Source organism: Suricata suricatta, chromosome X (assembly GCF_006229205.1).
Source record: "Suricata suricatta isolate VVHF042 chromosome X, meerkat_22Aug2017_6uvM2_HiC, whole genome shotgun sequence".
NCBI lineage: Eukaryota > Metazoa > Chordata > Mammalia > Carnivora > Herpestidae > Suricata > Suricata suricatta.
In genome coordinates this window covers 30,578,997-30,605,349 of record NC_043717.1, presented here as the reverse complement: position 1 = coordinate 30,605,349, position 26,353 = coordinate 30,578,997, and the positions used below count along the sequence as shown (strand labels likewise).

At 37.6% G+C, this 26,353-nt stretch overlaps 1 protein-coding gene and 1 pseudogene across 2 annotated transcripts in view; both read right to left on the bottom strand.

Annotated features, from left to right (window-relative positions):
- PRRG1 (proline rich and Gla domain 1) overlaps positions 1 to 26,353 on the bottom strand; it is a 121,908-nt gene that overhangs the window by 26,385 nt on the left and 69,170 nt on the right. For both annotated transcript variants that reach the window (XM_029929958.1, XM_029929957.1), the window contains exon 3: positions 21,013 to 21,173. In XM_029929958.1, coding sequence (XP_029785818.1) covers positions 21,013 to 21,173 — 161 coding nt within the window. The remainder of the gene's footprint in view (positions 1 to 21,012; positions 21,174 to 26,353) is intronic.
- Positions 17,197 to 17,300, bottom strand: LOC115284532 (annotated as a pseudogene).

Sequence of the window (26,353 nt, the reverse complement as noted above, 5' to 3'; positions counted from 1 at the left end):
TGGCCATTTGTAGCAAAGTGGATGGACCTCGAGGGTGTTATGCTAAGTGAAATAAGTCAGGCAGAGAAGGACAGATACCATATGTTTGCACTCATAAGTGGAACATGAGGGGAGGAGAAGGGAAAAAAACAGCTGGGGAGAAGGAGGGAGGCAAACCGTCAGAGTCTCTTCAATACTGAAAATAAACTGAGGGCTGATGGGGATGGGAGAGAGGAGAAGGGGGGTGATGGTAATGGAGAAGGACACTTATTGGGGTGAACAGTAGGTTTTATATGGAAACCAACTTGACAATAAACTATAAAAGAAAAAATAAAGTAAAATTTAAAAAACCCACAACAGCATTAAAAACAGAACTACCCTACAACCCAGCAATAGCACTACTAGGAATCTGTCCAAAGAATACAGGAGTGCTGATGCATAGAGGCACATGCACTGCAATGTTTAGAGCAGTGCTTTTAACAGTAGCCAAATCATGGAAAGAGCCTAAATGTCTATCAACTGATAAATGGATCAAGAAGATGTGGTTTATGTATCAATGGAAAACTACTTGGCAATGAGAAAGAATGAAATTATGCCATTTGGAGCAACATGGATGGAACTGAAAGGCATTATAGTGGGTGAAATAAGTCAGAGAAGGACAGATATCATATGTTTTCACTCATATGTGGATCTTGAGAAACTGAGCAGAAGACCATGGAGGAAGCGAAGGGGAAAAATAGTTACAGAGGGAGGGTGGGAGGCAAACCAAAAGAGACTCTTAAATACAGAGAGCAATCTGTGGGTTAATGGGAGGGGAGGGGAAAATGGGTGATGGGCATTGAAGAGGGCACTTGTTGGGATGAGCACTGGATGTTGTATATAAGCAATGAACCACAGGAACATACCCCAAAGACCAAGAGCACACTTTACACACTGTATGTTAGCCAGTTTGACAATAAATTATATTTAAAAACAAAAACTAAAAAAAAAATACAAATTCTTTACAAACTATTCCAAAAAAAATACAGAAGAGGACAGAACACTTCCAGACTCATTTTACAAGGCCAACTTTGTTCAACAGTGGAATGGAAAGAAAAATCAGCCTTTAGTCTATTCATGATAAGCAGTTACTGGCATCAAATATTAGCTTTGGAAATGGATGATACCTTACCATTCAAATAGTCATGCTGTTTTAAGTTACAGCATTAGTGCAACTCTCTAAAGTATAGAATTCAAGAAAACACAGAGCCCTCTTTTCTCAGTTGGTTGGTGTATGTACAGTGGGGGTGTAGATCCTCTGTTTCAGCTTGATGGTACCCAGGACCTAGGGCTAACAATATATGGCTAATGCAATGTTCCAATTTCTTTTGCCACTGATTTTACTGTACCTTGGAAGTGGCTAAATGGAATTTTATTTCTACAGTTACTGATATTCCAACTGTGAGGGCCACTGTCAGCCTTGTCCTGGGGAGACTATGCCCTAACACCCATGGGGAAAAAACCAAGGACAACCCTAAATATTAAAGGAATCAGCAGCTACATACTATAATAGAAAATGATTTACAATCGTGGTACACCCAGATGGGAACCTGAGGAGTGGGTACCAGTGGTGATTAGCTGGTGTATTTTATTAAATATACCATAAATTGAAAAGCACATTATTTTTTATGTATTAAGTAAGAAGAAAAAGGGCACCTGGGTGGCTCAGTTGGTTAAGCATCCCCCTCTTGATCTCCACTCAGGTCATGATCTTGCTGTTGCTGAGTTTGAGCCCCACATCAGGCTCTGTGCTAACAGTGCAGAGCCTGCTTGAGATTCTGTTTCTCCTCTCTGCCCCTCCCCTGCTTGTGCTCTATCAAAATAAATATACTTAAAAAAACTTTTAAAATAAAAGGAAAAAAAACATGCTTTAATTCATGATGTCACTGATTATAAGCTGCACTTCAATTTTAGAGAAGTTAAAATGTGAATAAATGATCAGAGAATCAATGAAATATGCTAATATTTTTTATTCACTTGTCTGAATACATTTATGAAAGTAGCTACTTTTATAATATTCATAATTATTTATACTTTTTGGTAATTTATTTGTGGCCCTAATAGTCTACAGTATTATGTACAAAGACACAAAACATTAATAAACAAAAAACAGTCATTTTCTGTTGGATATTATGTCATTTTACATTTCAGTCTCATCCTAAAATGGGTGGTTTCAGACTTTTTTTCTTTCCATTTTTTGGAGGGAGGGGTAGTGTATTGGAGTAAGGAATATAACTACTTGAGAAACAGGCAAACCCCAGTCCTCTGAATTCAGAGCTAACTTCCTCCTAGCATGCTATGGGAGGCATGTGACATCATCTTTCAAATGAATAGATGCATAACCATTTACCAAGCAAAGTTGCTGATTTAGGTTTCTACTCATCCCAATTTGAATGTGAAAGTTTTATTCTCATCAATTCCACTGACTGATTGCAGCTCACTGTTAGATAATGAGTCCTTTCTAACAAGGATAGTACTGCCTACCAAACAGTTAAGCATCCCAAAGCAGCAGCACAGAGGCTGACAGGGCCACTAGGATCACTACTACACATGCTAGGCTAGCGTGTCACATTTCATAGATTCATAGTTCCTATTTAGACCCTAAGACTTTGAACAACTGAGGGGAGATCCAAGAAAGCCAGTTACAGCACACATGTATGAAGAGAACACTGACATTTCATTCCCTGAGTGGACATCTGCTTAAGCAGTAGGATAGATGATATACCCCAATCCTGCCCCCTATGCCCATAAGAAGGGAAGGGTGGATTTGAGGAAAAGCAACAGAGTCAGCGATGGTACAGATCCTTCCCAAGGATGAAAATAAGGGTGTACAAGGGGGCACCTGGGTGGCTCAGTCGATTAAGTGTCTGGCTCTGGCTCAGGTCATGATCCAGAGCCTGGAGCCTGCTTGGGATTCTGTGTCTCCCTCTCTCTCTATGCCCCTCCTCCACTTGCACTCTATGTGTGTGTGTGTGTCTCTCTCTCTCAAAAAATAAACGTTAAAAAAAAAAACAAAAACAAGGGTGTAGGGATTTTCCGCCGGTAATGTAGCTACTGTGGAAAACAAGCCATGTTGCAGCTACTCTGCCCCAGAGGGCTGCTTGCCAGGTACAAGGCCCCAACAACAAGGATGTGAGGCATGCATACTAGGATAGAAGCCAGCTGGGGAAGGGGTTGGAAGAGGCCAACAAAGGATCATAACTCCCATTTCTGGAACTATGTTGTGCAGAGGTTTCTTTTAGGACCCCTTGAAGAACACTGCACCTCCTACCAAACTTATTATTAGGCCCACCAAAGATTTAGTGACAGACAAAAAGGAGATACACCAATTCCAGCTAAGTTAGAGACCTCTGTCCCCTTTCCCCCTACTTCCTCCCAAAAGACCCAAGGAAAGAAAATAGGAAGGGGTAAGAGTTTAAGGGAAGATCATGCTCCTCTTTTTGCTCCATGATCTTAAGGTCAAGGTCTAGCAAGAGCTGGAGGAGCAAAAGAGAAAAAGGTGGGCATAAAGCAAACCCAACACTGGTTTTAATTTTTTTTATGTCTTTTATTTATTTTTGAGAGACAGAGAGAGAGAGCGCGAGCAGGGGAGGGTCAGAGAGAGAGGGAGCTACAGAATCTGAAGCAGGCTCCAGGCTCTGAGCTAGCTGCCAGCACAGAGCCTGATGTGGGGCTCAAACCCACGAACTGTGAGATCATGACCTGAGCCGAAGCTGGCCACTTAACCGAGTGCACCACCCAGGCGCCCCAACACTGAAGTTTTAAAGGGGACAGAATGGAGCCACCTGGGTGGCTCAGTTGGTTAAGTGTCCAATTTTGGCTCAGGTCATGATGTCACAGTCTGTTAAGTTCAAGCCCCAATTCAGACTCTGTGCTGACAGCTCAGAGCCTGGAGCCTGCTTCAGATTCTGTGTCTCCCCCTCTCTCTGCCCCTCCCCCGCTGTGCTCTCTCTTCTCTAAACATTTAAAAAAATTTTTTAAATAATAAATGGGAGCAAAGGGATAAGAGTTTTTATGCCCAAAAATGCCCAGAAAGGTAGGTTAAATCTCCCTATCTCTAAGGAATAGGAGTTTAGACTGTCAAACTAGAGTGGCTACACAAATCAGGGTCTCTTTAGACACCTGAATCATCATTTATGTGACCTCAAATTTTGGTGCGATATTGCCATGGAACCCTTGGATTTCCACCAGATCCATTAGAAGAGTATCTTCTGGCAAATTAATTCTAATGAGGTACACTGATGACTTCTGAAAGTCTATGTGTCTTTAGTGTACTCATGGGTAAACAGCATTATTTGGAGATTAAAAAGGGCATCATAAGCTAGACATTGTTGACTACAATATGCAGAGTTATATCAAATATATGGGGGAAATGACTGTACAAGTGACAAAAGCGTACCTAGTATTCCTGCCAAGTACCCAGTCTATGAAGGCAGGTCTGAAAAAGATTAGCCAGCAGTAGGAGAGAAAATCTGCTGAGGTAACTTCAGGTCAAGGTTAAGAGACTGCTTGCATGGGCAGAAGAGAACACACTGGAACAAGTCCACTGCTTTGGTAATATTCAGTCTGAAACCCTCCAAATTAAGTTCTGACCATAACCTGAAAGGAAAAACTGAGACTACACAGGATTTATAATCTACAAAAGGGCCCAAATGCCAGAGAATCAAACACCACTAATTTTAAAAGAGCAACTAGAATATAAAGGAAGCAGTCCTAGAACCCTTTGGGTTGAAGAGACTGGTGAGCCCCACTATTTACACTCCCGCTCCACCTTGACTGCACATATGGGAGGAGAGTCTGGGAGCCCTAGCCAGCCAACTACCTTAGTGAGCTCTGGGGCTCAGCCCACATCGGCCCCAGACTTCCCAATAGGGTGGCCCCAGCATTGCACACAGGTACAAAGTGTCCCAGGACACCCCAGCATTGCACCCACTTCCTCTCCAGAGGACTCACCATGACACCCCCTATACATTGTGCCCCAGGACCTCCTAGACCACACCTGTTTCAACTCTACTGTGTTTCCAGGGTACCCTCTGCCCAGAGAGCCTCAGGACCCCCCAGCTTGTGCCCACTTCGGTTCCAGCTGTCTGACCAGGGTGGCCACAGCTTGGAGTGCCTCAGGACTCGCAGCCCATGCCCATTAAAACTCTGGCAAACCAGCCAAAGCTGCCAGGGACACACAGTCTGAAAAGGGGATGTCCCTACCCAAGGCCATTCTTCAAGTTTAGAAGTAGATATTCTGCCTAATTCATAGACACAAACACAGAAAGTCAAAGTGAGGAGACAGAGAAATATGCTCTGAATGACAGAATGAGACAAAACCTCAGAAAAAGAATGAAATGAAACAGAGATAAGCAATCTACCTAATAAAAAGTTCAAAGTAATAGTTGTAAAGATGCTCACCAGACTAGAGAAGAGTGGATGAACTCAATGACAACTTCAACAAAGAGACAGAAAATATTTTTTAAAAAGAATCAGAGTTGAAGAATACAGTAAGTGAAATGTAAATTACACTAAAAGGAATCCGCAGCAGATAAGGGTATGCAGAATAACAGGGCAGCAATCTGGAAGACAATGTAATGTTAAGCACACTGCTGAACAGCAAAATGAAAAAAGAATTCTAATAAGTGAGAATAGGTTAAAGGCTCTTTAGGACAATATCCAGCATATTAATATTCTCATGAGAGAGATCCCAGAAGAAGAGAGAAAGGGAAGAATTAAGAGCTGAAAACTTCCCCAACCTATGGAAGGATATGGACATCCAAGTCCAAGAATAAAAGAGAGCCCCAAACAAGATGAACCCAAGGAGGTCTACACCAATATAATACATATAATACATATAATAATTAAAATTTCAAAGATTAAAGACAAGTAGGGAATCTTAAAAGGACTAAGAAAAAAGCAACCCCATAAGGAAAACCCCATAAGGCTGTTGAGCTGGTTTTTCAGCAGATACTTTATAGGCTAAAAGGGAGTGGCATGATATATTTAGAGTGCTAAAAGAAAAAAAACCCATATCCAAGAATACTCTATCCAGCAAGTTTATCATGTAGAACTGTGGAAAGAAGGAGTTTCCCAACAAGTGAGTTAAAGGAGTTCAACACGACTAAAATGGCCTTACAAAAACGATTAAAGGGACTTCTCTAAGCAGAAACGAAAAGGACAGAAGAAAATTACGAAAGGAAAAAAATTTCACAACTAAAAGCAAACATACAGTAAAGGTAGTAGATCACTTATAAAGCTAGTCTGAAAGCTAAAGACAAAAATAGTAAAATCAATTATATCTAAAACATAGTTAAGGTGATTCACAAAATAAAAAGATATAAAATGTGACAACATAAACATAAAAGGTGGGAGTAAAAATAAAGTTATTATTTATATTAAAAATTTTTTAACATTTATTTATTATTGAGAGATTGAGACAGAGCACGAACTGGAGAGGGGCAGAGAAAGGGGGAGACAAAGAATCTGAAGCAGGCTACAGGCTCTGAGCTATCAGCATAGAGCCTGACAGGGGGCTCGAACTCACAAACGGAGAGATCATGACCCGAGCCAAAGTCAGATGCTTAAGCAACTGAGCCACCCGGGCCCCCTAAAAATAAAGCTATTTTTTTTAGAATGTGTTCAAATTTAAACAATTATCAAATTAATACAGACTCTTATATACTTAGGATATATGAACCTCATGGTAACCACGAACCAAAAACCTATAATACATACACAAAATAAAGAGAAAGGAACCCAAGCATAACACTATATTAAGTCATCAATTACACAGAAAGAGTGCAAGAGAAGAAGAAAGGAATAGAGTAGTAGTACAAAAACAACCAAAAAAAGTTAACAAATGGCAATAAATTCTTACCTATCAGTAATTACTTTAAATATAAAGGTCTAAATGCTCCAATCAAGAGACACAGGGTAGGGGAGCCTGGGTGCTCAGTCGGTTAAGTGTCCAACTCTTGATTTTGGCTCAGGTCATGATCTCATGGTCCGTGGGATCTAGTCCCACACTGATAGCATACAGCGTACTGAGGATTCTCTCTCTCCCTCTCTTCTCTGTTCCTCCCCGAGACACACACACTCTCTCGAAAATAAACATGAATATAAAGGTCATAGGGTAAATGAGAGGATAAAAAAATAATAAAACAAGACCCATCTATATACTGCCTATAAATGATTCACTTCAGACCTAAAGACACATAGAGACTGAAAGTGAAGGGATGGAAAAAAATTTTGCATGCAAGTGGAAGCAAAAAAAAAAATAGCCTTACTTATCTCAGACAAAACATACTTTATAACAGAAACTGTAGCCAGAGACAAAGAAAGGCATTATATAATGATATAGGGATCAATCCAACAACAGGCTACGGTACTTTAACGCTCCACTTACATCAATGGATAGATCATCCAATCAGAAAATTAACAAAGAAACAGTGACTCCAAATGACACATTAGACCAGATGGAACCAAGAGACAGATATACAGAACATTCCATCCAAAACCAGCAGAATATACACTCTTTTCAAGTTCACATGGGGAATTCTCCAGGACAGATCACATGAGGCTGAGGGTGCAAAACAAGTTTCAATAAATTTAACAAGACTGAAATAATATCAAGCATATTTAAAAAAAAATTTTTTTTATTATTTATTTTTGAGAGACAGAGACAGACCACACAAGCAGAGGAGGGTCAGAGAGAGAAGGAAACACAGAATCTGAAGCAGGCTCCAGACTCTGAGCTGTCAGCACAGAGCCTGACACAGGGCTTGGACCCATGAACCATGAGCTCATGCCCTGAGCCAAAGCCAGACATTTAACTGACTGAGCCACCCAGGCGCCCCTCAAGCATCTTTTTTGATCATAACAGTATGAAATGAGAAATCAAGTACAAGAAGAAAAGTGGAAAAAAACACAGTATGTGGAGGTTAAACCAAATGCTACTAAACAACTAATGGGCCAATGAAGAAATCAAAAGGGAAATAAAAAAATACATGGAGACTAATGAAAACAAAAACATAACAGTCCAAAATATTTGGGACACAGTGAAAGCAGTTCTAAAAGGAAAGTTAATAGTGATATAGGCCTACCTGAAGAAACACGAAAAATCTTAAATAACTTACCTAACTTTATGCCTAAAGGAACTACAATAAGAACAAGGCCCAAAGTTAGTACAATAAAGGAAATAATCAGTTAAGCATCTGTCTTAGGCTCAGGTCATGATCTCGCGGTTTGTGGGATGTGAGGCCCACATTGAGTTCTGTGGTGACAGCTCAGAGCGTGGAGCCTGCTTCAGATTCTGTGTCTCCATCTCTCTCTGCCCATCCCCTGCTCGCACTCTGTCTCTCCCTGTCTCAAAAATAAACAAACATTAAAAAATTAAAAAAAAAGATCAGAGTGGAAGTAAATAAGAGACTAAAAAAACCACAACAAAACCCACAAAACAACAACAAAACAACAAGAAAAGATGAAACCAAGAATTCATTCTCTGAAAAAAATAAAATTGATAAACCTTCAGCCAGATTCATTAAGAAAAAAAGAGGACACATATAAATAAAAATCAGAAACGAAAGAGAAAAATTACTGACACCACAGAAATACAAAGGATTATAAAAGCTTGCAGTGAAAAATCATAGGCCAACAAATTGAACACCATAAAAGAAAAGGATAAATATCTAGAAATATACAGTCTTCCAAAACCAAATCAGGAAGAAAGAAAATCTGAACAGACTGATTACTAGCAATGAAACTGAATGTTATACTAAAAAAAATTCCCAACAAACAAAAGTCCAGGACCAGATGACATCACAGGCAGATTTTACCAAACATTTGAAGAGTTAATCCTTATTCTCTCCAAACTATTCCAAAAATTGATGAGTAACTAACACTTCCAAATTCACTCCATGAAGCCATCAAAGACATTAAACAAAGATACGCAAACCAGACAAAGATACTAAACAAAAAGAAAACTACAGGCAAATATCCCTGATGAACATAGATACAAAAATCCTCAATAAACTATTAGTAAACTGAATTCAACAATCCATTAAAAGGATCATTCACCACGATCAAGGGGGGTTTACTGCAGGGATGCAAGGATGATAGATTATTTGCAGATCAACCAATGTGATATACCACATTCACAAAATGAAGGATAAAAAGTATATGATCTCAATAAGAGATCTCAATAAGAGATAATCATATAATTGCCAGAAAAAGCATCTGACAATATTCAATATCCATTCATGATAAAAACTCTCAACAAAGTGGGCATAGGAGGAATATACCTCAACATAATAAAGGCCATAAATGATAAACCTATAGTTAAAATCATACACAATGGTGAAAAACTGAGACTTTTCCTCTCTGATCAGGAACAAGACAGGGAATTTCAAAATACACACAAAATAACATACTTTGGCCCTGCTTAATTTACTCTCCCAAGAGATCCCAAAAGAAGTAGTGAGGAAGCCCATAGGAGCCCCAGGATGGGCCTAGGGAAGCTGTTGGAAGATGTAGATGAAAATGCACAATATGGTTAGGAGATTGTAGCACCAATGCCCCACATTTGTCTACGTGTCTATGCCCAAAGTTGACATCTACTTCCTTTCTTTCCTGACCTCCATCAACCCTCAAAGGGCAAAGTTCTGAATCAATGGCTCGAGTGCCATCAGAGGCTAAGTGAAATAAGAATTTCCCTAACAATGCCAAAATATCTGAGTTTTGGCCTGAAAGTTATATGAGAAATCTCTGGTGAACTAGTGACTAAAATACCTCAGACATTGAACACTTCTTGTAATTGCTATTTCCACCCAGAAATGTCTACATGCTAACTCCTGCCATAGGCTCTAAATTGAGATCCCTGTTTTAACTTTTGTAACAAAACCTAGTATTAAAGGGCACTGCAGTTTTTTTCCTCAACTTTCTTTCAACAAGTTTCACACAAAACAAATTTAAATAGCAACACTTTGGGATGACAAGTATTATCTAAAAAGCAATAGATGAACTTAAAATCTAAAACCCCTGGACACCACTGAATCAGTTTCTAAAATACAACCACAGCTTGGGGGTGGAGTGGAGCATGGAGCACCCAGTGAATAGTAATAAAGACTTGTGATGATGCACCCAGACAAGACAATCACCCTCATCCCTGGGCATATCACATAGAGCAAAGCTTTTTGAATATTCCAACTAAGCAGTTTTAATTGAACCACTTGCTTCACAATGTTTAGAATCCCAAGACTGTTTATGAAAGGAGGTTCACTGGCCCCATGGAGACCTCTGCACCCTGAAATGGGCTTTTATAAAATAAATTTCATTTTGCAGCAATTTTAGATTTATAGAAAAGTTGCAGTGATAGTACAAAGTACTCTACTCCTCAGCCAGTATCCACTAACATTATTAGCATCTTACAGTGGAATGGTACATTTGTTAGGAATAGTGAACTAGGAGCACGTGGGTGGCTCAGTTGGTTAAGCATCTCACAGTTTGTGAGTTTGAGCCCCGTATGGGGCTCTGTGCTAACAGCTCAGAGCCTGGAGCTTGCTTCAGATTTTGTGTCTCCCTCTCTCTCTGTGCCTCCCCCACTCAGACTCTTGTTTCTCTCGCAAAAATAAGTAAATATTTAAAAACATTAAAAAAATAGTGATCCCAAGCTGGTCCATTATTATCAACAACTGATTTGGATTTCACTAGTTTTCTCACTAATGACTTTTTGATCCACAATCCAATCCATACTGTGTTTACTTTTTTAAATTTTTGTTTAATGTTTATGTATTTTTGAAGGAGAGCGAGCTTGAGTGGGAAAGGGGCAGAGAGAGAGGGAGACGCAGAATCCGAAGTAGGCTCCAGGCTCTGGGTCAGCACAGAGTCCTATACGGGCTCGAATCCACAGATCATGAGATCATGACCTGAGCCCAAGTCGGACACTTAACCGACTGCGCCACTCAGGTGCCCCAAATCCACAGTGCATTTGATCATGTCTATTTAGTCTCCTTTGGTCTATGACAGTCTTTTCTTCTTTTTCATGATCTTGAGGGTTTTGAGGAGTCAGGTATTTTATAAGAGGTCTCTCAATATGGATGTCTTTGGTAATTTTCTCATGATCCCACTGAGGTTATGGGTTTATTGGGAAAACAGCACAGAAGTGAATTCCCTTCACATCACATGATATATACATCATGAATTATCAATGATGATGCTAACCTTGATCACCTGGTTAAGGGAGTATCTGCCAGGTTTGTTCACTGTAAGTTATTTCCCAGCACTACCTTCCTTTATTTTCGGGGAAGAGATCATTAACTGAAGCCACATACAAGAAAGGCAGAGAATTAAGCTCTGCCTCTTAGAGAGGGGAATATCTGCATATATAATTTGGAATTCTTGTGTACTATATATTTTTCTCACCTATTTATTATTTGCTCATTTATTTATATCATTGGGGACTCTGGTACATTTACTATATGCTTTGATTTATAACCTAATACTACATTATTTGTTACTCAAATTGCTCCACTGAGAGAGAACTCCTTCAGGTTGGCTCCAGTATCCCTCTGACATCCTCCCATCCTTTTTTTTTTTTAGCACTTCCTTACTTTCTAGTAATACATTATATTCCAATTCATCGTGTATTCTCCCTGCCCCAGCCCTAGAATCAACCATTCCCCCCGCAAACAGTCGTGGTTTTTTCTTTTACTGGTGAATAGTATTAGAAACCCAGATCTGGATGCTAGGTGGAAATATCCAGTTTTGATAAGCAGCCAACCTGATTCCTGTGCACTCTAGTGAACCCTGAGGACAACTATTTTAAAAAGTCAAACACAAATAAACTAGAAATAATTGGTGAAGACAAGTTCTGAAATAGATGTTTCAAAGAATACTAATACTTTATTCATGTTAGTTCAAAATTTAAAGTTCTAACATGCAAAGCACCCTGATGGGGTAAGAGAAAGGAGAAAAGAAAAAAATGGAAGAGATCAAATAATGATCCCTAAATAAAGTGAATGCAATTGAGCACCTAAAAACTAGGATAGAATTTATTTATTGAGAGCATTCTCTGTCCCAAGTACTAAGTTAAGTGCACAGCCTCAAACCTAATGCTGTAGGTATAATTTCTCCTTTTTAAAAGATACGGAAATTAATGCCTAGAAAGGTAGAATGTTTGCACAAAGAATACCAGTCAGTAGGTGGCAGAGTTGAGACATCAAATCAGATCCATGTGAAGGCCGAGGATTTTGGCAGAGAATTCTGATAACTACTGCTTATGTGAGACTCTGTGTGTACACAGGCTGTCTCCATCAGATCTCAGATGCCATGATGGAAGGTCAGCTTAATCATGGTTTTATGTCCTGTGTCTGTTAGACAGCAGGTACTCAGCAGATAAATAGGATTACATCTGGCCAAATCTCTACATGGTGAAAATGAGAAGCACAAAGTACATTTTTTTTCTATTGTATGTTGTAATTAGACTTGTGTTCCAAATTAGGGGGAAAATGACCAAAAAGAAAAATCCACTCCATCCTACTGAAAGCAGAGTTCTAAATTAACACACTTCAGATTTGGGGATGATGCAAATATATATTCATAAACCTCTTTTGAGTGATAAATTTTAGTAAACAAAAAGACAGTTATTTAATAAGTAGTCTAAGAGTAGTAAGCAAATCACAAAAGTCAATCATTTTCTTCATTCCTGTAATTAATCAACCATGAAACTTCAAAGATGAAACCGTGTTGTTCAGTGCTTAATACAGAGTAGATCCTTTTTGCCATGTAACAAATACTATTCTGAAACAGATAAGGATCACGAGCCATTTCTATTACACTATTACACTACTATATACAGAAGGAAAGGAACTTAACACCGATATAATTTTTAAAACTTTAAATTAAGTCATCTATCAGCTAATTTGTGAACAAGTTTTAGATTACTACTTCCTATGAAATAAATGTATCTCATAATATGTCAATCCAGTTGTTCCTTCTTTCATTCATCGAATATTTAATTAATTCCTATTACATGCCATCACTGTTTTATATGCTAAGGACCATAGCTATGACCAAAACAAACAAGAATTGCTGCTGTCACAAAGCTAATAGCTCTCAACAAGAGCAACAATAAATAAAAACAAATGTCAGATAGTAGTAAGTGCTAGAAAGAAAAATAACTCACAGAAGGGGCAAGAGCTTGCAATTTAAGGTAAGATATGGCCTCGCTGACAAAGTGAACTTGACCTGGGGGTGGTGACGGAGCTCAGACATATCTATCTAGAAAATGAAAGCACAAGTACCAAAGTCTTGAGGCAGTCCATGCTCTGTGTATATGTAAGGGGCCACATGAAAGCCACAGCAAAGTGAATGAAAAGTGGAGTGTCATAGGAGATGTGGAAAGGAAATAATTGCAGCCACAGTGAACATGTGGAGTGGCATGGAGAAGGATGGGGACTGCTAGTATGGTGTCTTCTGGGTAATTCTGAGCACTTCGACGTTTACTAAGATGGAACACCACTACAGACAAGGTACCTTTAAAGGATCACTCTGGCCTGCTGTTCTGAGAATCAACTATGAGGAGGGGCAAGAAATCATACAGCTTAGAGTGATGGTGGCTTGGATGTAAAGTGGTAACAAGTAGAGAGAGCTAACAAATCTGAATATATTTTTATGTGAGAAACAACACTATCAGCAGATGGGATGTGCATATGAACAGACCTAAGAGTCAGGAATAACAACAAGGTTTGGGGGCTTAGCGAAGAGATGGTTGGATAGACAGAGTTAGCATTTACTGAGATTACAAGGGCTCTGGAAGAAGCAGACTTTTTTTGGAAGGGATGTGAATTTGTTTATGCAGAGTTTAAGGATTCTGAGAGGAGAGTCTGAGTAGCAGTTAGTCACATAGTTTTGCAGTTCAGTGTGGCCCTCCAGGATATACATTTGGGAATCATTACCATTTCAAGCCATGAGACTAGGAATCCTAATCAGGTGAGTGAGTACAGACAGAGCAGAGTTTCAAAATATGAGGTAGCTGCTGGAGGGGGATATGGGGTGAAGAGTTTTTTTTTTAAGGCATGTAGACTAAAGAAAATGAATCTATCAGAGAGATAAAGATGATGCTGGGAAGGGCAGAAAATTGCTTGAGCAACTGCTGAAGGAGTTTCCTCTATTTGCTTCAAAGACTGCTGAAATGCAGCATCCTATCTCTGTGTGCAGGAAAGGATACACAGAAGCACTGAGATGCAGGCCAGAAAACTAAGCATTAAAAATATTATGCACCTTGAAAGCAATGCAAGAGGTCAGAGAGGTCAGTAAGTTAGTAAGATATACAATTAACATGCAAAAAAATCAATAGTGTATTAAACATGTATCTGACAATGGATTTGTATTTAGAATATATAAAGAATTCTCAAAATTCAATAATAAAGGAAAACAATCCAATTAGGAAATAAGCAAAAACATGAAGGGAGATTTCACAAAAGAGAATAATATAAATAGAAAATAAACATATGAAAAAGTGTTCGACATCATTAGCCATTAAGGAAATGAAAATTAAAACCACAACGTGATATCACCATACACCTATCAGAATGACTAAAGTAAACACCACCAAGTGCTGGCAAGTATGCAGAGAAACTGGATCAAATATTGCTGGGAGGAATGTAAAATGGTAATATGTACAATGACAAATTAGTTTGTCGGTGCCCTTAAGAGCTACACATATACTTACCACACAACCCAAAACTATACATCCGGGGATCAAGAAAAATAAAATCTTATGTGCACAAAAAACCTGCAAACAAATTTCCATGGCAGCTTTATAAGTTACAGCCAATACCACAGACAACCCAGATGTCCTGCAATGAATGAATGCTTCAATACACTGTGGTACATCCATACCAATGGAATACTGCTCAGTTAAAAAAGAAAAAAAAGAGGAATGCACTATTGACACAAACAACAACTTGAAAAAAATCTCAAAAGCATTATACTGAGTGTAAAAAGCCAGTATCAAAAGGTTCCATATATATTCTATAATCCTATTTATATAACATTCTTGCAGTGACAGAATTATAGAGGAAACAGATCAGTGATTACCAAAGGTTCGGGATTGTGGCAGGAGAGAAAGAATGTGACTATCAAGGGAGGATTTTGCAGTAATGACAGAATTCTAAATCTTTACTGGTGGTTACAAGAATCTACGCAAGTATGGGGGACCTGGGTGGCTCAGTCGGTTAAGCATTTGGCTTCGGCTCAGGTCATGATCTCACTGTTGGTGGGTTCAAGCCCCACATTGGGCTTTGTGCTAACAGCTAGCTCAGAGCCTGGAGCCTGCTTCAGATTTTGTGTCTCCCTCTCTCTCTGACCCTCCCCTGCTCACGCAGTCTCTGTCTCTCAAAAATAAATAAAAAACATTAAAAAAATGTATAAAAAGAAGAATCTATGCAAGTGATGTCACAGAACTATACACAGAGTGTACCAATGTTGGTTTTCTAGTTTTGATACTGTACTACACTTATATGAGATATAACCACTGGAGAAAACTGGGTTAACGTCTACAATGGGACCTCTCTGTATTATATTTGTAATTTTCTGTGACTCTATAATTATCTCAAAATAAAAAGTTTAAAAAACAGAATGCGTCTTTGGAAGTTTAACTTTGACCATGAGATTTCTCAGATCTCATATCAAAATAAATATATGGTTTTGTTAATTTAAAAAATTCAATACCTATTTGGAGTCTTTGTGGTTCCATATAAATTTGAGGACGGTTTGTTCTAGCTCTGTGAAGAATGACGGTGTTATTTTGATAGGGACTGCACTAAATGTGTAGATTGCTTTGGGCAGTACAGACATTCTAATAAGATTTGTTGTGCCAATCCAAGAGCATTAAATGTTTTTCCAATTCTTTGTGTCTTCCTCATTTCTTTCATAAGCCTTCTTTACTTTTCAGAGTACAAATCCTTTATCTCTTTGGTTTGGTTTATTCCTAGCTACCTTATTATGGGTTTTGGTGCATGCAAATGCAACATGGAGATATCTGAACATAATTAACACCAACTAAGAGAAGTCAATGCATTATTTCATTCATAGAGAATTCTAGAAAATTTAAACTACAGTGACAGAAATCAGATCAATCACTGCCTGGGGTAGTGGTGATGGTGGGGAGAGGTAGGAAGGAGGAATTGTACTAAGGCAAGAAGGAACTTTTGAGAATGATTAATTTGTTTACTATGTTGATTGTGGTGATTCACAGTGTGGTTTCACAGGTGTATGCATGTGTTAAAATTTACCAAACTGTACACTTTAAATATGTGTAGCTAATCACAAGTCAATCATAACTCAGCAAGGTTTAAAACAATTGGTAACTTACACATACACAAATAATAACCAGTTAGAATATATCATGGAAAAGAACAGCCCATGTATAATAGCAACAAAGTAATACTTAGGAGCACACCTAAGAAATGTGCAAAACTTCTATGATGCAAACTACAAAACATTCCTGAAAGATAGAAATGCTGTTTTCAACCAACAGGAAGAAATTTTGTCTTGGAGAAGGTGATTTAATATCTTCAAAATGTTAGTTCTCCCTAAGTTAATTTACAGACTAAAAGAAATCCCAATAAATACTGACAAATTATTTTTTCTAGAGCTAGACAAATTAATGCTAAAACTTATATGAACAAGTAGGCATGCAAGAATAGCTCACAAAACATTGGAAAAGAGTATATAAGGGGAACTGTTCTAATTTATATTAAAATACACTGAAAATCCTCGATAATTAAAGCAGTAGCACTGGCATTTGAGCAGAATGATGGAGCAATGAACTAGAATATAAAATCTAGAAATCAATTAAGTATATACTGAAATTAGGTATATGATAAAGAGTAACTAAAATCACTGAAGCAAAAAAGGATTGTATAAAAAACGGTCATCAGACAAGTGAATAGCATGTTCAAAAGACTATATCCATAATTCATATCATACTCAAGAATAAACTGTGAGTGAAACAGATCTAAATGTCAAAAATCAAGTATATTTATAAGAAGAAACTGTGATTTCCTCTATAACTAGGGTGTAGATGAAGGTTTTTGACTATGATCAAAAATCTAGATTCAATAAAATGTGTGTTTAATTTATGGCTACAATGAAAATAAAAAATGCATTAAAAAACCCAAAGCCAAGTCAAAATATAAATGACAACTGCAACCAAATATATGAAATACACATCACCAATATTAAACTGATAAGAACAGATACTACACTTGATCTTAGCCAAAAGGCCGAGAAGCGATCACATCACCAATAAAAACAAATATCTCTAATACACTTTTTAGAAACTGAGAGGAAAAAAAGATCATAAATCTGATAGAAAAGTGGGCAAAAGACAAAGACAATTCACAAGATAGATCTAAAAATGGCCCATAAAACACATGGCAAAATATGCAACTTTACTCATAAGCAGAAACAACATCAAGATACTACATCTCACCCAATGGTTTGACAAACATATCAAAACTTGCTAGATACTCTCTGCTGGTTAAGACTTTAAGAAAAAAAATATATTTCATTCTCAAATATCTGGTGGGAATACAAAACGGTACAATGCTTAATGAGGGCATTGTGGCAATATCTAACAGAACTACATATACATTAACCCTTTGACCACCAAACCACTTATAAGAAATTCACCCTGAAGATCCACTTCCAATAATGCCAAAATACATAAGCACAAAATTATACACTGAAGCATTATCTGTAAAATGCAAAAATACTCAAAACTAGTAAATACCCGAATACAGTTGACTGGTTGAATAAATTAGCACATCCTTATAAGAAAGTATTATACAACTTTTAAAAAACAGAATAATCTCTAAATACATATGGAATGATATAGATGAATGAATGAATGAAAAGTTTTCCCTCTCCCCATTATGTTATTGGTATAATTCTGAAACCACTATGTATTTGCTGGACTAAGTGAGATAATATAGTGATGTTATTGGGAACCACGGTTCTCACTGTGGGGGGGAAAAAAGAGTATCTCCATCTCATCTACAAATACGGAATGGGGAAAGCAAATAAGAACCCTGGGGGTACTGGGATTGGAGACAGGATGAGTCTGTAAGTTCCCATTTTTGTCCATACACATGTGTTTGTGAATTTTTTTTTACCAAAGTTCTGGTACTGGAAGGCCCAGAAGCAACACTACTTTCATAGCAATGAGAACACACTACCTACCTTTTCATATTCTCTGCTCATTTTTAAATTTGATTGTTCATTTGTCTATTTGTTTAAAGTGGTTTTTAAATCTTATTTAAAATATTATTTATTTCTAACTAAAGTAACCAAGGTTCCTCATAGAAATGGCCAATTCCAAGGTTAGGGCAGGGAAGTACACGATGATCCTGAACATTTTGCTAGCCCAAAAAGAAAAAAGTGCTTTAAAAATGATAATATCAAAAAGAGAGAAGCCAGTTTGAAGAAACTTCCATGAGCCAAATATGGGACAATTTGACCAAAACATTGATGATAATGGATCATAGCTCACTGAATAAAGTAATCTCTGAGTCTGTATAAACTGACATATAGATAGGTAGATCGTTCCCGCCCACAGTGGAATGTCAACTAACAAATGTATATAGGATGGAGTTAGAAATCACCATTTGGCAACTATAATTGATTCAGCAGAAAAACATCAATAGCAGATGTTAAAACTAATGGGCAGAAGTCTCATGAAGAAGAGAAGACTTACATAGTTTCAAAGCATCTTCCCACTAATGTTCTTATCTTTCCTTTAAAGAAGAATGACAAAGCAGAATGAAAACTCTAGCATTATGAAAACGATACAACCCCTAAAATTAATATTTTTTGTTAAAAGATAATATCAAAACCTAAGTTTTGCTTGTTTTATAAATATGAATCAGTTTTTGTTAAAAACTGCATGATACAAATCACTATTTGTACTACAATCCTACTGTTATTTAAAAATTATCTATGTATGGGGCACCTGGGTGGCTCAGTCAGTTAAGCGTCTGACTTCAGCCCAGGTTATGACCTCATGGTTTGTGGGTTCAAGGCCTTCATCAGGCTCTGTGCTGACAGCTCAGCTTCAGATCCTGCCTCCCCCTCTCTCTGCCCCACTCCTGCCTATACTCTGTCTCTCAAAAGTGAATAAACATTAAAATTTTTTTCAAATTATCTATGTTTTAAAAATAGGCCAGAATATATACCAAAATTACAAAATAGATGGTGCTAAATATTGAAATGATTTTCATTTGATGTTTTACTATATTTGCAACTTCTCTATAATACACATTAATTTTATAAGAAAAAGAAAATAAATATGTAAAATAAAACAAATAAGGACTAAGTAGATGCAGGGGGGAAACAGGTGAAAAGAAATTAAAAGGCCAACAGTCCTTTGTGATTGCATCATGGGATTCTGGATGATGAGTTTTTGTTTTTGACTGTGGGATTTAAGTAAGATTTAAAAACAACTTTAAACAATAGACAAACGAACAATCAAATTTAAAAATGGGCAGAGAATATGAAAAGGCATTTTGCCAAAGATGACATATGGATGGCCAACAGACACATGAAAAGATGCTCAATGTAACTCATCACCAGGAAAATGCAAACCAAAACTACAATGAGGTAACACCTCACACCTGTCAGATTGGCAATTGTCAAAAAGACAAGGTGTTGACAAGGATGTGGAGAGAAGGAAGCCTTGTGCACTGTTGGTGGAAATGTAAATTGGTACAACCATTGTTGAAAACAGTATGGAGATTTCCCAAAAATAAAAATAAAAACAAAATAGAAATATGGTATGACCCAGTAACTTCCACTGCTGCGTATTCACCCAAAGAACATAAAAACACTAATTTGAAAGATATATGCACCCCAATATCTACTACAGCATTATTTACAATAGCCAAGATATAAAAGCAACCTAAGTGTCCAATGACAAAGAAGATGTAGTACATACACGCATGCAAACACAATTGCATGCGCATGTGCAGAATACTACTCAGCCATAAAAAAGGAATGAGGTCTCATTATATAATAACATGAACAGACATAGAGGGTATTAAACTGAGAGAAGTCAGACTGAGAAAGAAAAATATGATTTCACTTATATGTGGAATCTATAAAACAAAACAAAATGAATACATCTTTAGATATAGAGAATAAACTGGTGGTTGCCAGACAAGAGGTGGGTGGAGGGATAGGCAAAATAGATAATGATATTAAGAGATACAAATTTGTAGTTACAAAATAAATAAGTCACAGTGATGAAAAGTATACCATAGGGAATATAGCCAATAATATTGTAATAATAATAACTTTGTATGGTGGCAGATGACCACACTCATGGTGGTGAGCATTAAATAATGTATACAATTGTCCAATCAATACGTTGCATACCTGAAACTAATTAGTACTATATATCAATTATACTTCAGTAAAAAATAAATAAAAATATAAAAACTGATGTTCACAGTTAATCATTTTATATACTGACCCTTTTTTTTTGCTATGCACACTGGCATCCAGCAATGATGCTTCCCTGATCACCTCTCCCTGAGCTCCTTCCTCTTTCTTACCTCCTGGGCCCTTTTCTACATAACAAAAGATCAAAACCCCTTTCTGTAAAACTTCTGTATCTGCTGCTTCTGAGACATAATTGATATCAGTCTAAGCACATCTGACATCACTTGTTGAGCACCTGCTGTTATTTTCACGGTCGGTGCACGGGAATGGATCTTTATATACAGGCTACCTCTGGTAATGTAATTTCCAAGGGCAGAGCGCTTCCACAGAAGTTACAACCCTGCTGTTTGCATTTCCATCCCTGCTCTCCTTGAAGGGCATGCCATCTAGAGTGAAGAGTGTAGTAAAGTGTGATGGCAATGCACGCCATTTGGGAACGCAGACTGCAGACATCCATCCAAAAGGCAGGCAAAGCTGTGAACAGGTCTTAGAAACAGTCAGTGTACTTACAGTTTTCTCATTATTTTCAAAAGCTTCTCTCGCTTCTTCAAATGTGCAGATTTCTTCTTTGCATTCACGCTCAATGTTGCCCTGTCTTATTTCTTCAAACAGTCCATTTGCTCTTGGATAGCGCTTCAATACTGAATTGGCTTTTTCTCCTGTGAGGAAAACTATGGAGAGAGAAAATAATAAGCATAAAATTATAATTTAAAAAAACACGTGGAACCTTTATACACAGGGTGAAAACAGCTAGGTGCTCTTTAGAAACCACAGCCAACATCCTAAACCTCTTCCAGTGAGTCAGCAACAAAGTAACATTTAGCTCCAAACTACCACCTCTGCTCTCTTCCTCATCATGTGACCATGTCCTTTCAGTAGCAGTTGCCCTGAGCAGGGACAGTGACATAATTAACTGTCAGATTCAGACCGTAGCACATTCCTGCCAACCATCCGTGTTTAAATACAGTAATAGTGATCCCACTACTTATACTCATTGTTCTAAGTGGATTACCCTGGGCTTTCTGCTGTTGGATAACAGCAACCAAATAAAAATCCAGTCTCCAAACTACCAGTCTTTGTCCCCCTAAATAAACCTAAATAAAGCTGCAATTTACCTAGCAATATAAACCCAGAGAACCCTTACTTGTATGAAGGGAAGGGATAACAAAACAGTATTAAGAAATTAAAACAATTTTGGCCATAATTCATCCCAAGGAACACTAATAATTTTGTTCTAAATACACTTAAATATATTGTGATATTTTAATATATTCAACCCAATTTCACTGTCCTACAGAAAAAGAAATTTCTTCTGCATAAACGCTAGAAACATTTCATACAAACACTCAAAATGCACATTTATGAGATCCAGTAAAATAAGGCACTACTTATATGTATACTTATGGGGAATTATTTTTAAGTTTTTTACGTTTATTTACTTTTGAGAGACAGAGACAGAGTATGAGTAGGGGAGGGGTAGAGAGAGGGGGAGATACAGAATCCGAAGCAGGCTCCAGGCTCTGAGGTGTCAGTACAGAGCCCAATGTGGGGCTTAAACCCACGAACCACAAGATCATGACCTGAGCAGAAGTTGGAGGCTGAACCAACTGAGCCACCCTGGTATATAGGTAATTTTTATTTGTTTGTTTATTTTTGTTATTTATTTTTGAGCAAGAGAGACAGAGCAGGAATGGGGAAGGGGAAGAAAGAAGAGGAGACAATCCAAAGCAGGTTCCAGGCTCTGAGCTGTCAGCACAGAGCCCGACGCAGGGCTCAAACTCACGAACTGTGAGATCATGACCTGAGCCAAAGCAGATGCCTAACTGACTGAGCCACCCAGGCACCCTGTACAGATTCATTTTAAACTTCACTTCAATTTCGCTTTTCTAAAAGTGTCATGTTGTTCATATAGATAAATGCTATAAGAATTTAATCTCTGCTAATGCAAAGAAATCAAAAAAGTCTCTAATTTTACAGACTTCTAACATAAGAGAAGGCACATTACAGATCATTTTAAGATGTTAAAGAAAAGTCTGCATTTTACAAAGAAAATTCTGAAGTATGTCTACCATACGTTAGGGAGCAGAGTTGTGGCAGAGCCTCATCAAAGCAATTTGGAAACCGAGTGAACACCACCAGAATTAAGATTTTTTCAATATGGAAACAAAATAAAGGAGAAGGTGGCTGCTTTGACCTACAGGAAAGGATCAGACTATCTTTTCCTAAATACTGGGCACTTCCTGTGACACAAGGGCTTATATTGGGACTTCAAAAACTAAGACAGTGATGTTTAAAATTAAAGTTGATCACTTCACTCTGCCTCCTTCTCATCAAAGGGTGTGAGTCAGCCCACAGCTGTCCGGAATCATGAGTATGCCTGTATCAGAGATTAAATGATGTGACAAGTATACAGAATGAGAACACGACACTGAGGTGTTATTCAAACATGTTCTTTTCTCATTAAAGGAAATAAACAAAAACCTAAACTGTGTTCTTTAGGTTCTGTTAGGAAAAGTCTTACTAATGAAAATATTTAAATCTAAGACTGACACATTCATACCGGTCAAATAAATGTATTTATCTTAAAAATGTAACTACTTTTTCATGATTTCAAAATTGATAGTTCTCACCTCTGCTTTCTCTTCAAAAGAAAAGAATAAAAATAAATAAACTAAGAATGGCTAACATAACCTATATCGTTGCCTTAAATAAAATACATAGTTGCAGAGTATATTTCTTAATGCATTGTAGGATATTAAAACTGGTATTTTAATGCAAAAATCTTTAGCCAAGTGCAATCACGTACAAACATTTGCTGGAAAAGAACAGATCATAAGGCCTGAGAATTGAGAACCACCTCTGAAAAGTCTCTACTCCAATAATCTAATTAGGCTCCAGGCTCTGAGCTGTCAGCACAAAGCCTGATGTGGGGCTTGAACCCACGAACCATGAGATGGTGGCCTGAGCCAAACTCAGATTCTGTGTTTCTGTGTCTGTCTGTCTGTCTCTCTCTGACCTTCCCCTGCTCACATTGCCTCTGTCTCTCTCAAAAATACATAAACAAAAAAATGAAAGCTATACATATGACATATATATATATTAAGAGAATCAGGAATAGCTACAAGAGAATATACTGAATAATTAAATTATTTTCTATTCATTTTTAGGTTCTCCGATAGTTCATGTAGCTATTCAATATTTTACGTAACCCTTGTGGATATTAATAGTAATATATCATTTATGCAGAAAACACTCAAACCCAGTCTCATGAACTCACAAACAAGAGATGGCCCCTTAAGGTCTTACATTGTAATTTATCTTATGCTTTACCTATAGAAAGCCCCAGCTCCCTTAGACTCATCAAAGATCAAATTATTCATCCTTCATCCATAAGCCTGACTAGGAGACTTGAAAGCCTCATTGCACATTACAGATAAAGGTAGAAGGGGCAGTGGGGAGCTGAACCAGATCAACACACGGACAGCAATAAGAAGTGAAAGCTTATTAATCTGAAGGCAAGGGAAAAGAGAAAAAGTCCTTTGAGGGTTATTTAGAGTAGGCTCTAACCACCCCCCATACTAACAACTCCGAAAGCTATAGGCATCAGTCATTATGTTTATAATGATGAATCCGAGTTACCAAGAAAGGACCATATGATGTTGAGGATATTGTTTAGGAAGAAAGTAGATTACAGGGTGTTTTAGAACTAGTTCCACAAAAAATGCTTTTTGGAAAGTTTTTTTAAGCACTTATTAAAAAGGTAAGCATCAGAGATCGACAAAATGTATTTATTCTAATGGAAAGTTTCCTTCTAGACTAAGTCTGTAAATGTCAGCACACCAACGACTGAGTTTATAATGGGTCCACACACTAACCAGGAAGCTACTTTCCTTTTCTGAATAAATCTCTAATATCCTGTTTAGCTGTGAATTTCTCATAAAAGACTTCAGAATATGCTAAACCATCCACTTATTTGAGCCTTTATGTTTGTCGCATAAAAATTGCCTTTTGAGACCGTCTTTTTTTTTATGTTTTATTTATTTTTGATACAGAGAGAGACAGAGCATAGAGGGGGAGGGTCAGAGAGAGAAAGAGACACAGAACTGGAAGCAGGCTCCAGGCTCTGAGCTAGCTGTCAGCACAGAGCCTGACGCGGGGCTCGAACCCACGAACGTGAGATCTGACCTGAGCCAAAGTCGGAGGCTTAACTGACTGAGCCACCCAGGCGCCCCAAGAGACCGTCTTTTTGAAGCCAAAATCCATTCACCACTTTTGCCAACCATGTACTGAGACCAATGAAAGTGCAGCAAATGAAGTGAGTGTGATATGGTGAAAAGGTCCTGAATTTCTAGTCAGAATATGCAGATTCCTGTTCCAGGTCCAGCACTAAACTGGCTATATGATTCTGAATTTTTTTGTTTAATCTATCCAGGCCTTTCTCCTAATTAGTGAAGCTAATGTTATGGATATGATTTCTTAGGCCATTTCAGTTGTAACTCTGAAGAGTTTTATAACCGGAAAGGTTTTTGTTGAGTAGGAACAGTGTATCTTATTCAAATCCTCTTGAGATATGAATACATTATTTACAGCCAAGCAACCACCATCTCCCAAACCGTAAGTAAGTAAGTAAGTAAGTAAGTAAGTAAGTAAGTAAGTAAATAAGAGAAAATCAACCAGGCATGCTGGGTGCCTTCAAGGTTTTTTCAGGCTGAAAAAAAGTATTAAATAGTATTTCTTATGACACACTGATGGAAATAACTTCCCTAGAAAAACAAATTCTCACATTCCAAAGTGACAGTCACTTACTAAAAAACAAAATTATGAAAACTAAAAGGATGCCATGTAGACCATCTTCCTATTTCTTGATAAGGTGAAAAAATAAAGCATTTCCCAATTGTATTTCACCTCTGTAACATATCTATAGAACTTAAAATGTTAATTTTTTCACAGCAGGTAGCTTTATAATTCAAAATTTGTTGTATGGCAGTGTTCATGTACCCAGTCAAGATGTTACAAATGTACAGTTTAGTTAGAATGGTAAGTAATATATGCATGTATTCATGGAAATTAAGGAGCTAAAACCCATATAAGAAATTAGATATTTAAAAAATAATTTGAACTGATAGGACTGGGCTAGTGAAAGTGGGAAGTCCCAGGGTTTGAGAGAAAAAATGTTATTAATATCTTTAATATCCTGAAGCTGCTTCTTAAGACAATGTGGTAGTTATAATTTGTACCTAAGACTTTAGAAACAAAATGCCAGATGGTAACAGGCAGGTTTCTGGGAATAAGTGTAGAGCAAATGCCAGGAATGGATCTCCATAAAAGAGAAAAGAGAGGTAATGTATGTCTATAAAGTCAATATTCTTTAAAAACAAAATAAACATAGTTCCCCCCAGAGTGAGTCTTACTAACTCAATATGGTTTTCTTAAAAGCCAAATTTTATCTCAGTGTGGTTTTGATTTGTGTTTCCCTGATGATGAGTGATGTTGAGCATTGTTTTATGTGTCTGTAGGCCATCTGGATGTCCTCTTTGGAGAAGTGTCTGTTCATATCTTCTGCCCATTTCTTCACTGGATTATTTGTTTTGTGATTGTGAAGTTTGGTGAGTTCCTTGTACATTTTCGACATTAGCCCTTTATCTGATATGTCATTTGCAACTATCTTTTCCCATTCTGTCGGTTGCCTATTAGTTTTCTTGATTGTTTCCTTTGCCTTGCAGAAGCTTTTTATCTTGATGAAGTCCCAAGGGTTCAGTTTTGCTTTAATTTCACGCCAGTCAGAGTGGCTAAAATGAACAAAGCAAGAGACTATAGATGTTGGAGAGGGTGTGGAGAGACGGGCACCCTC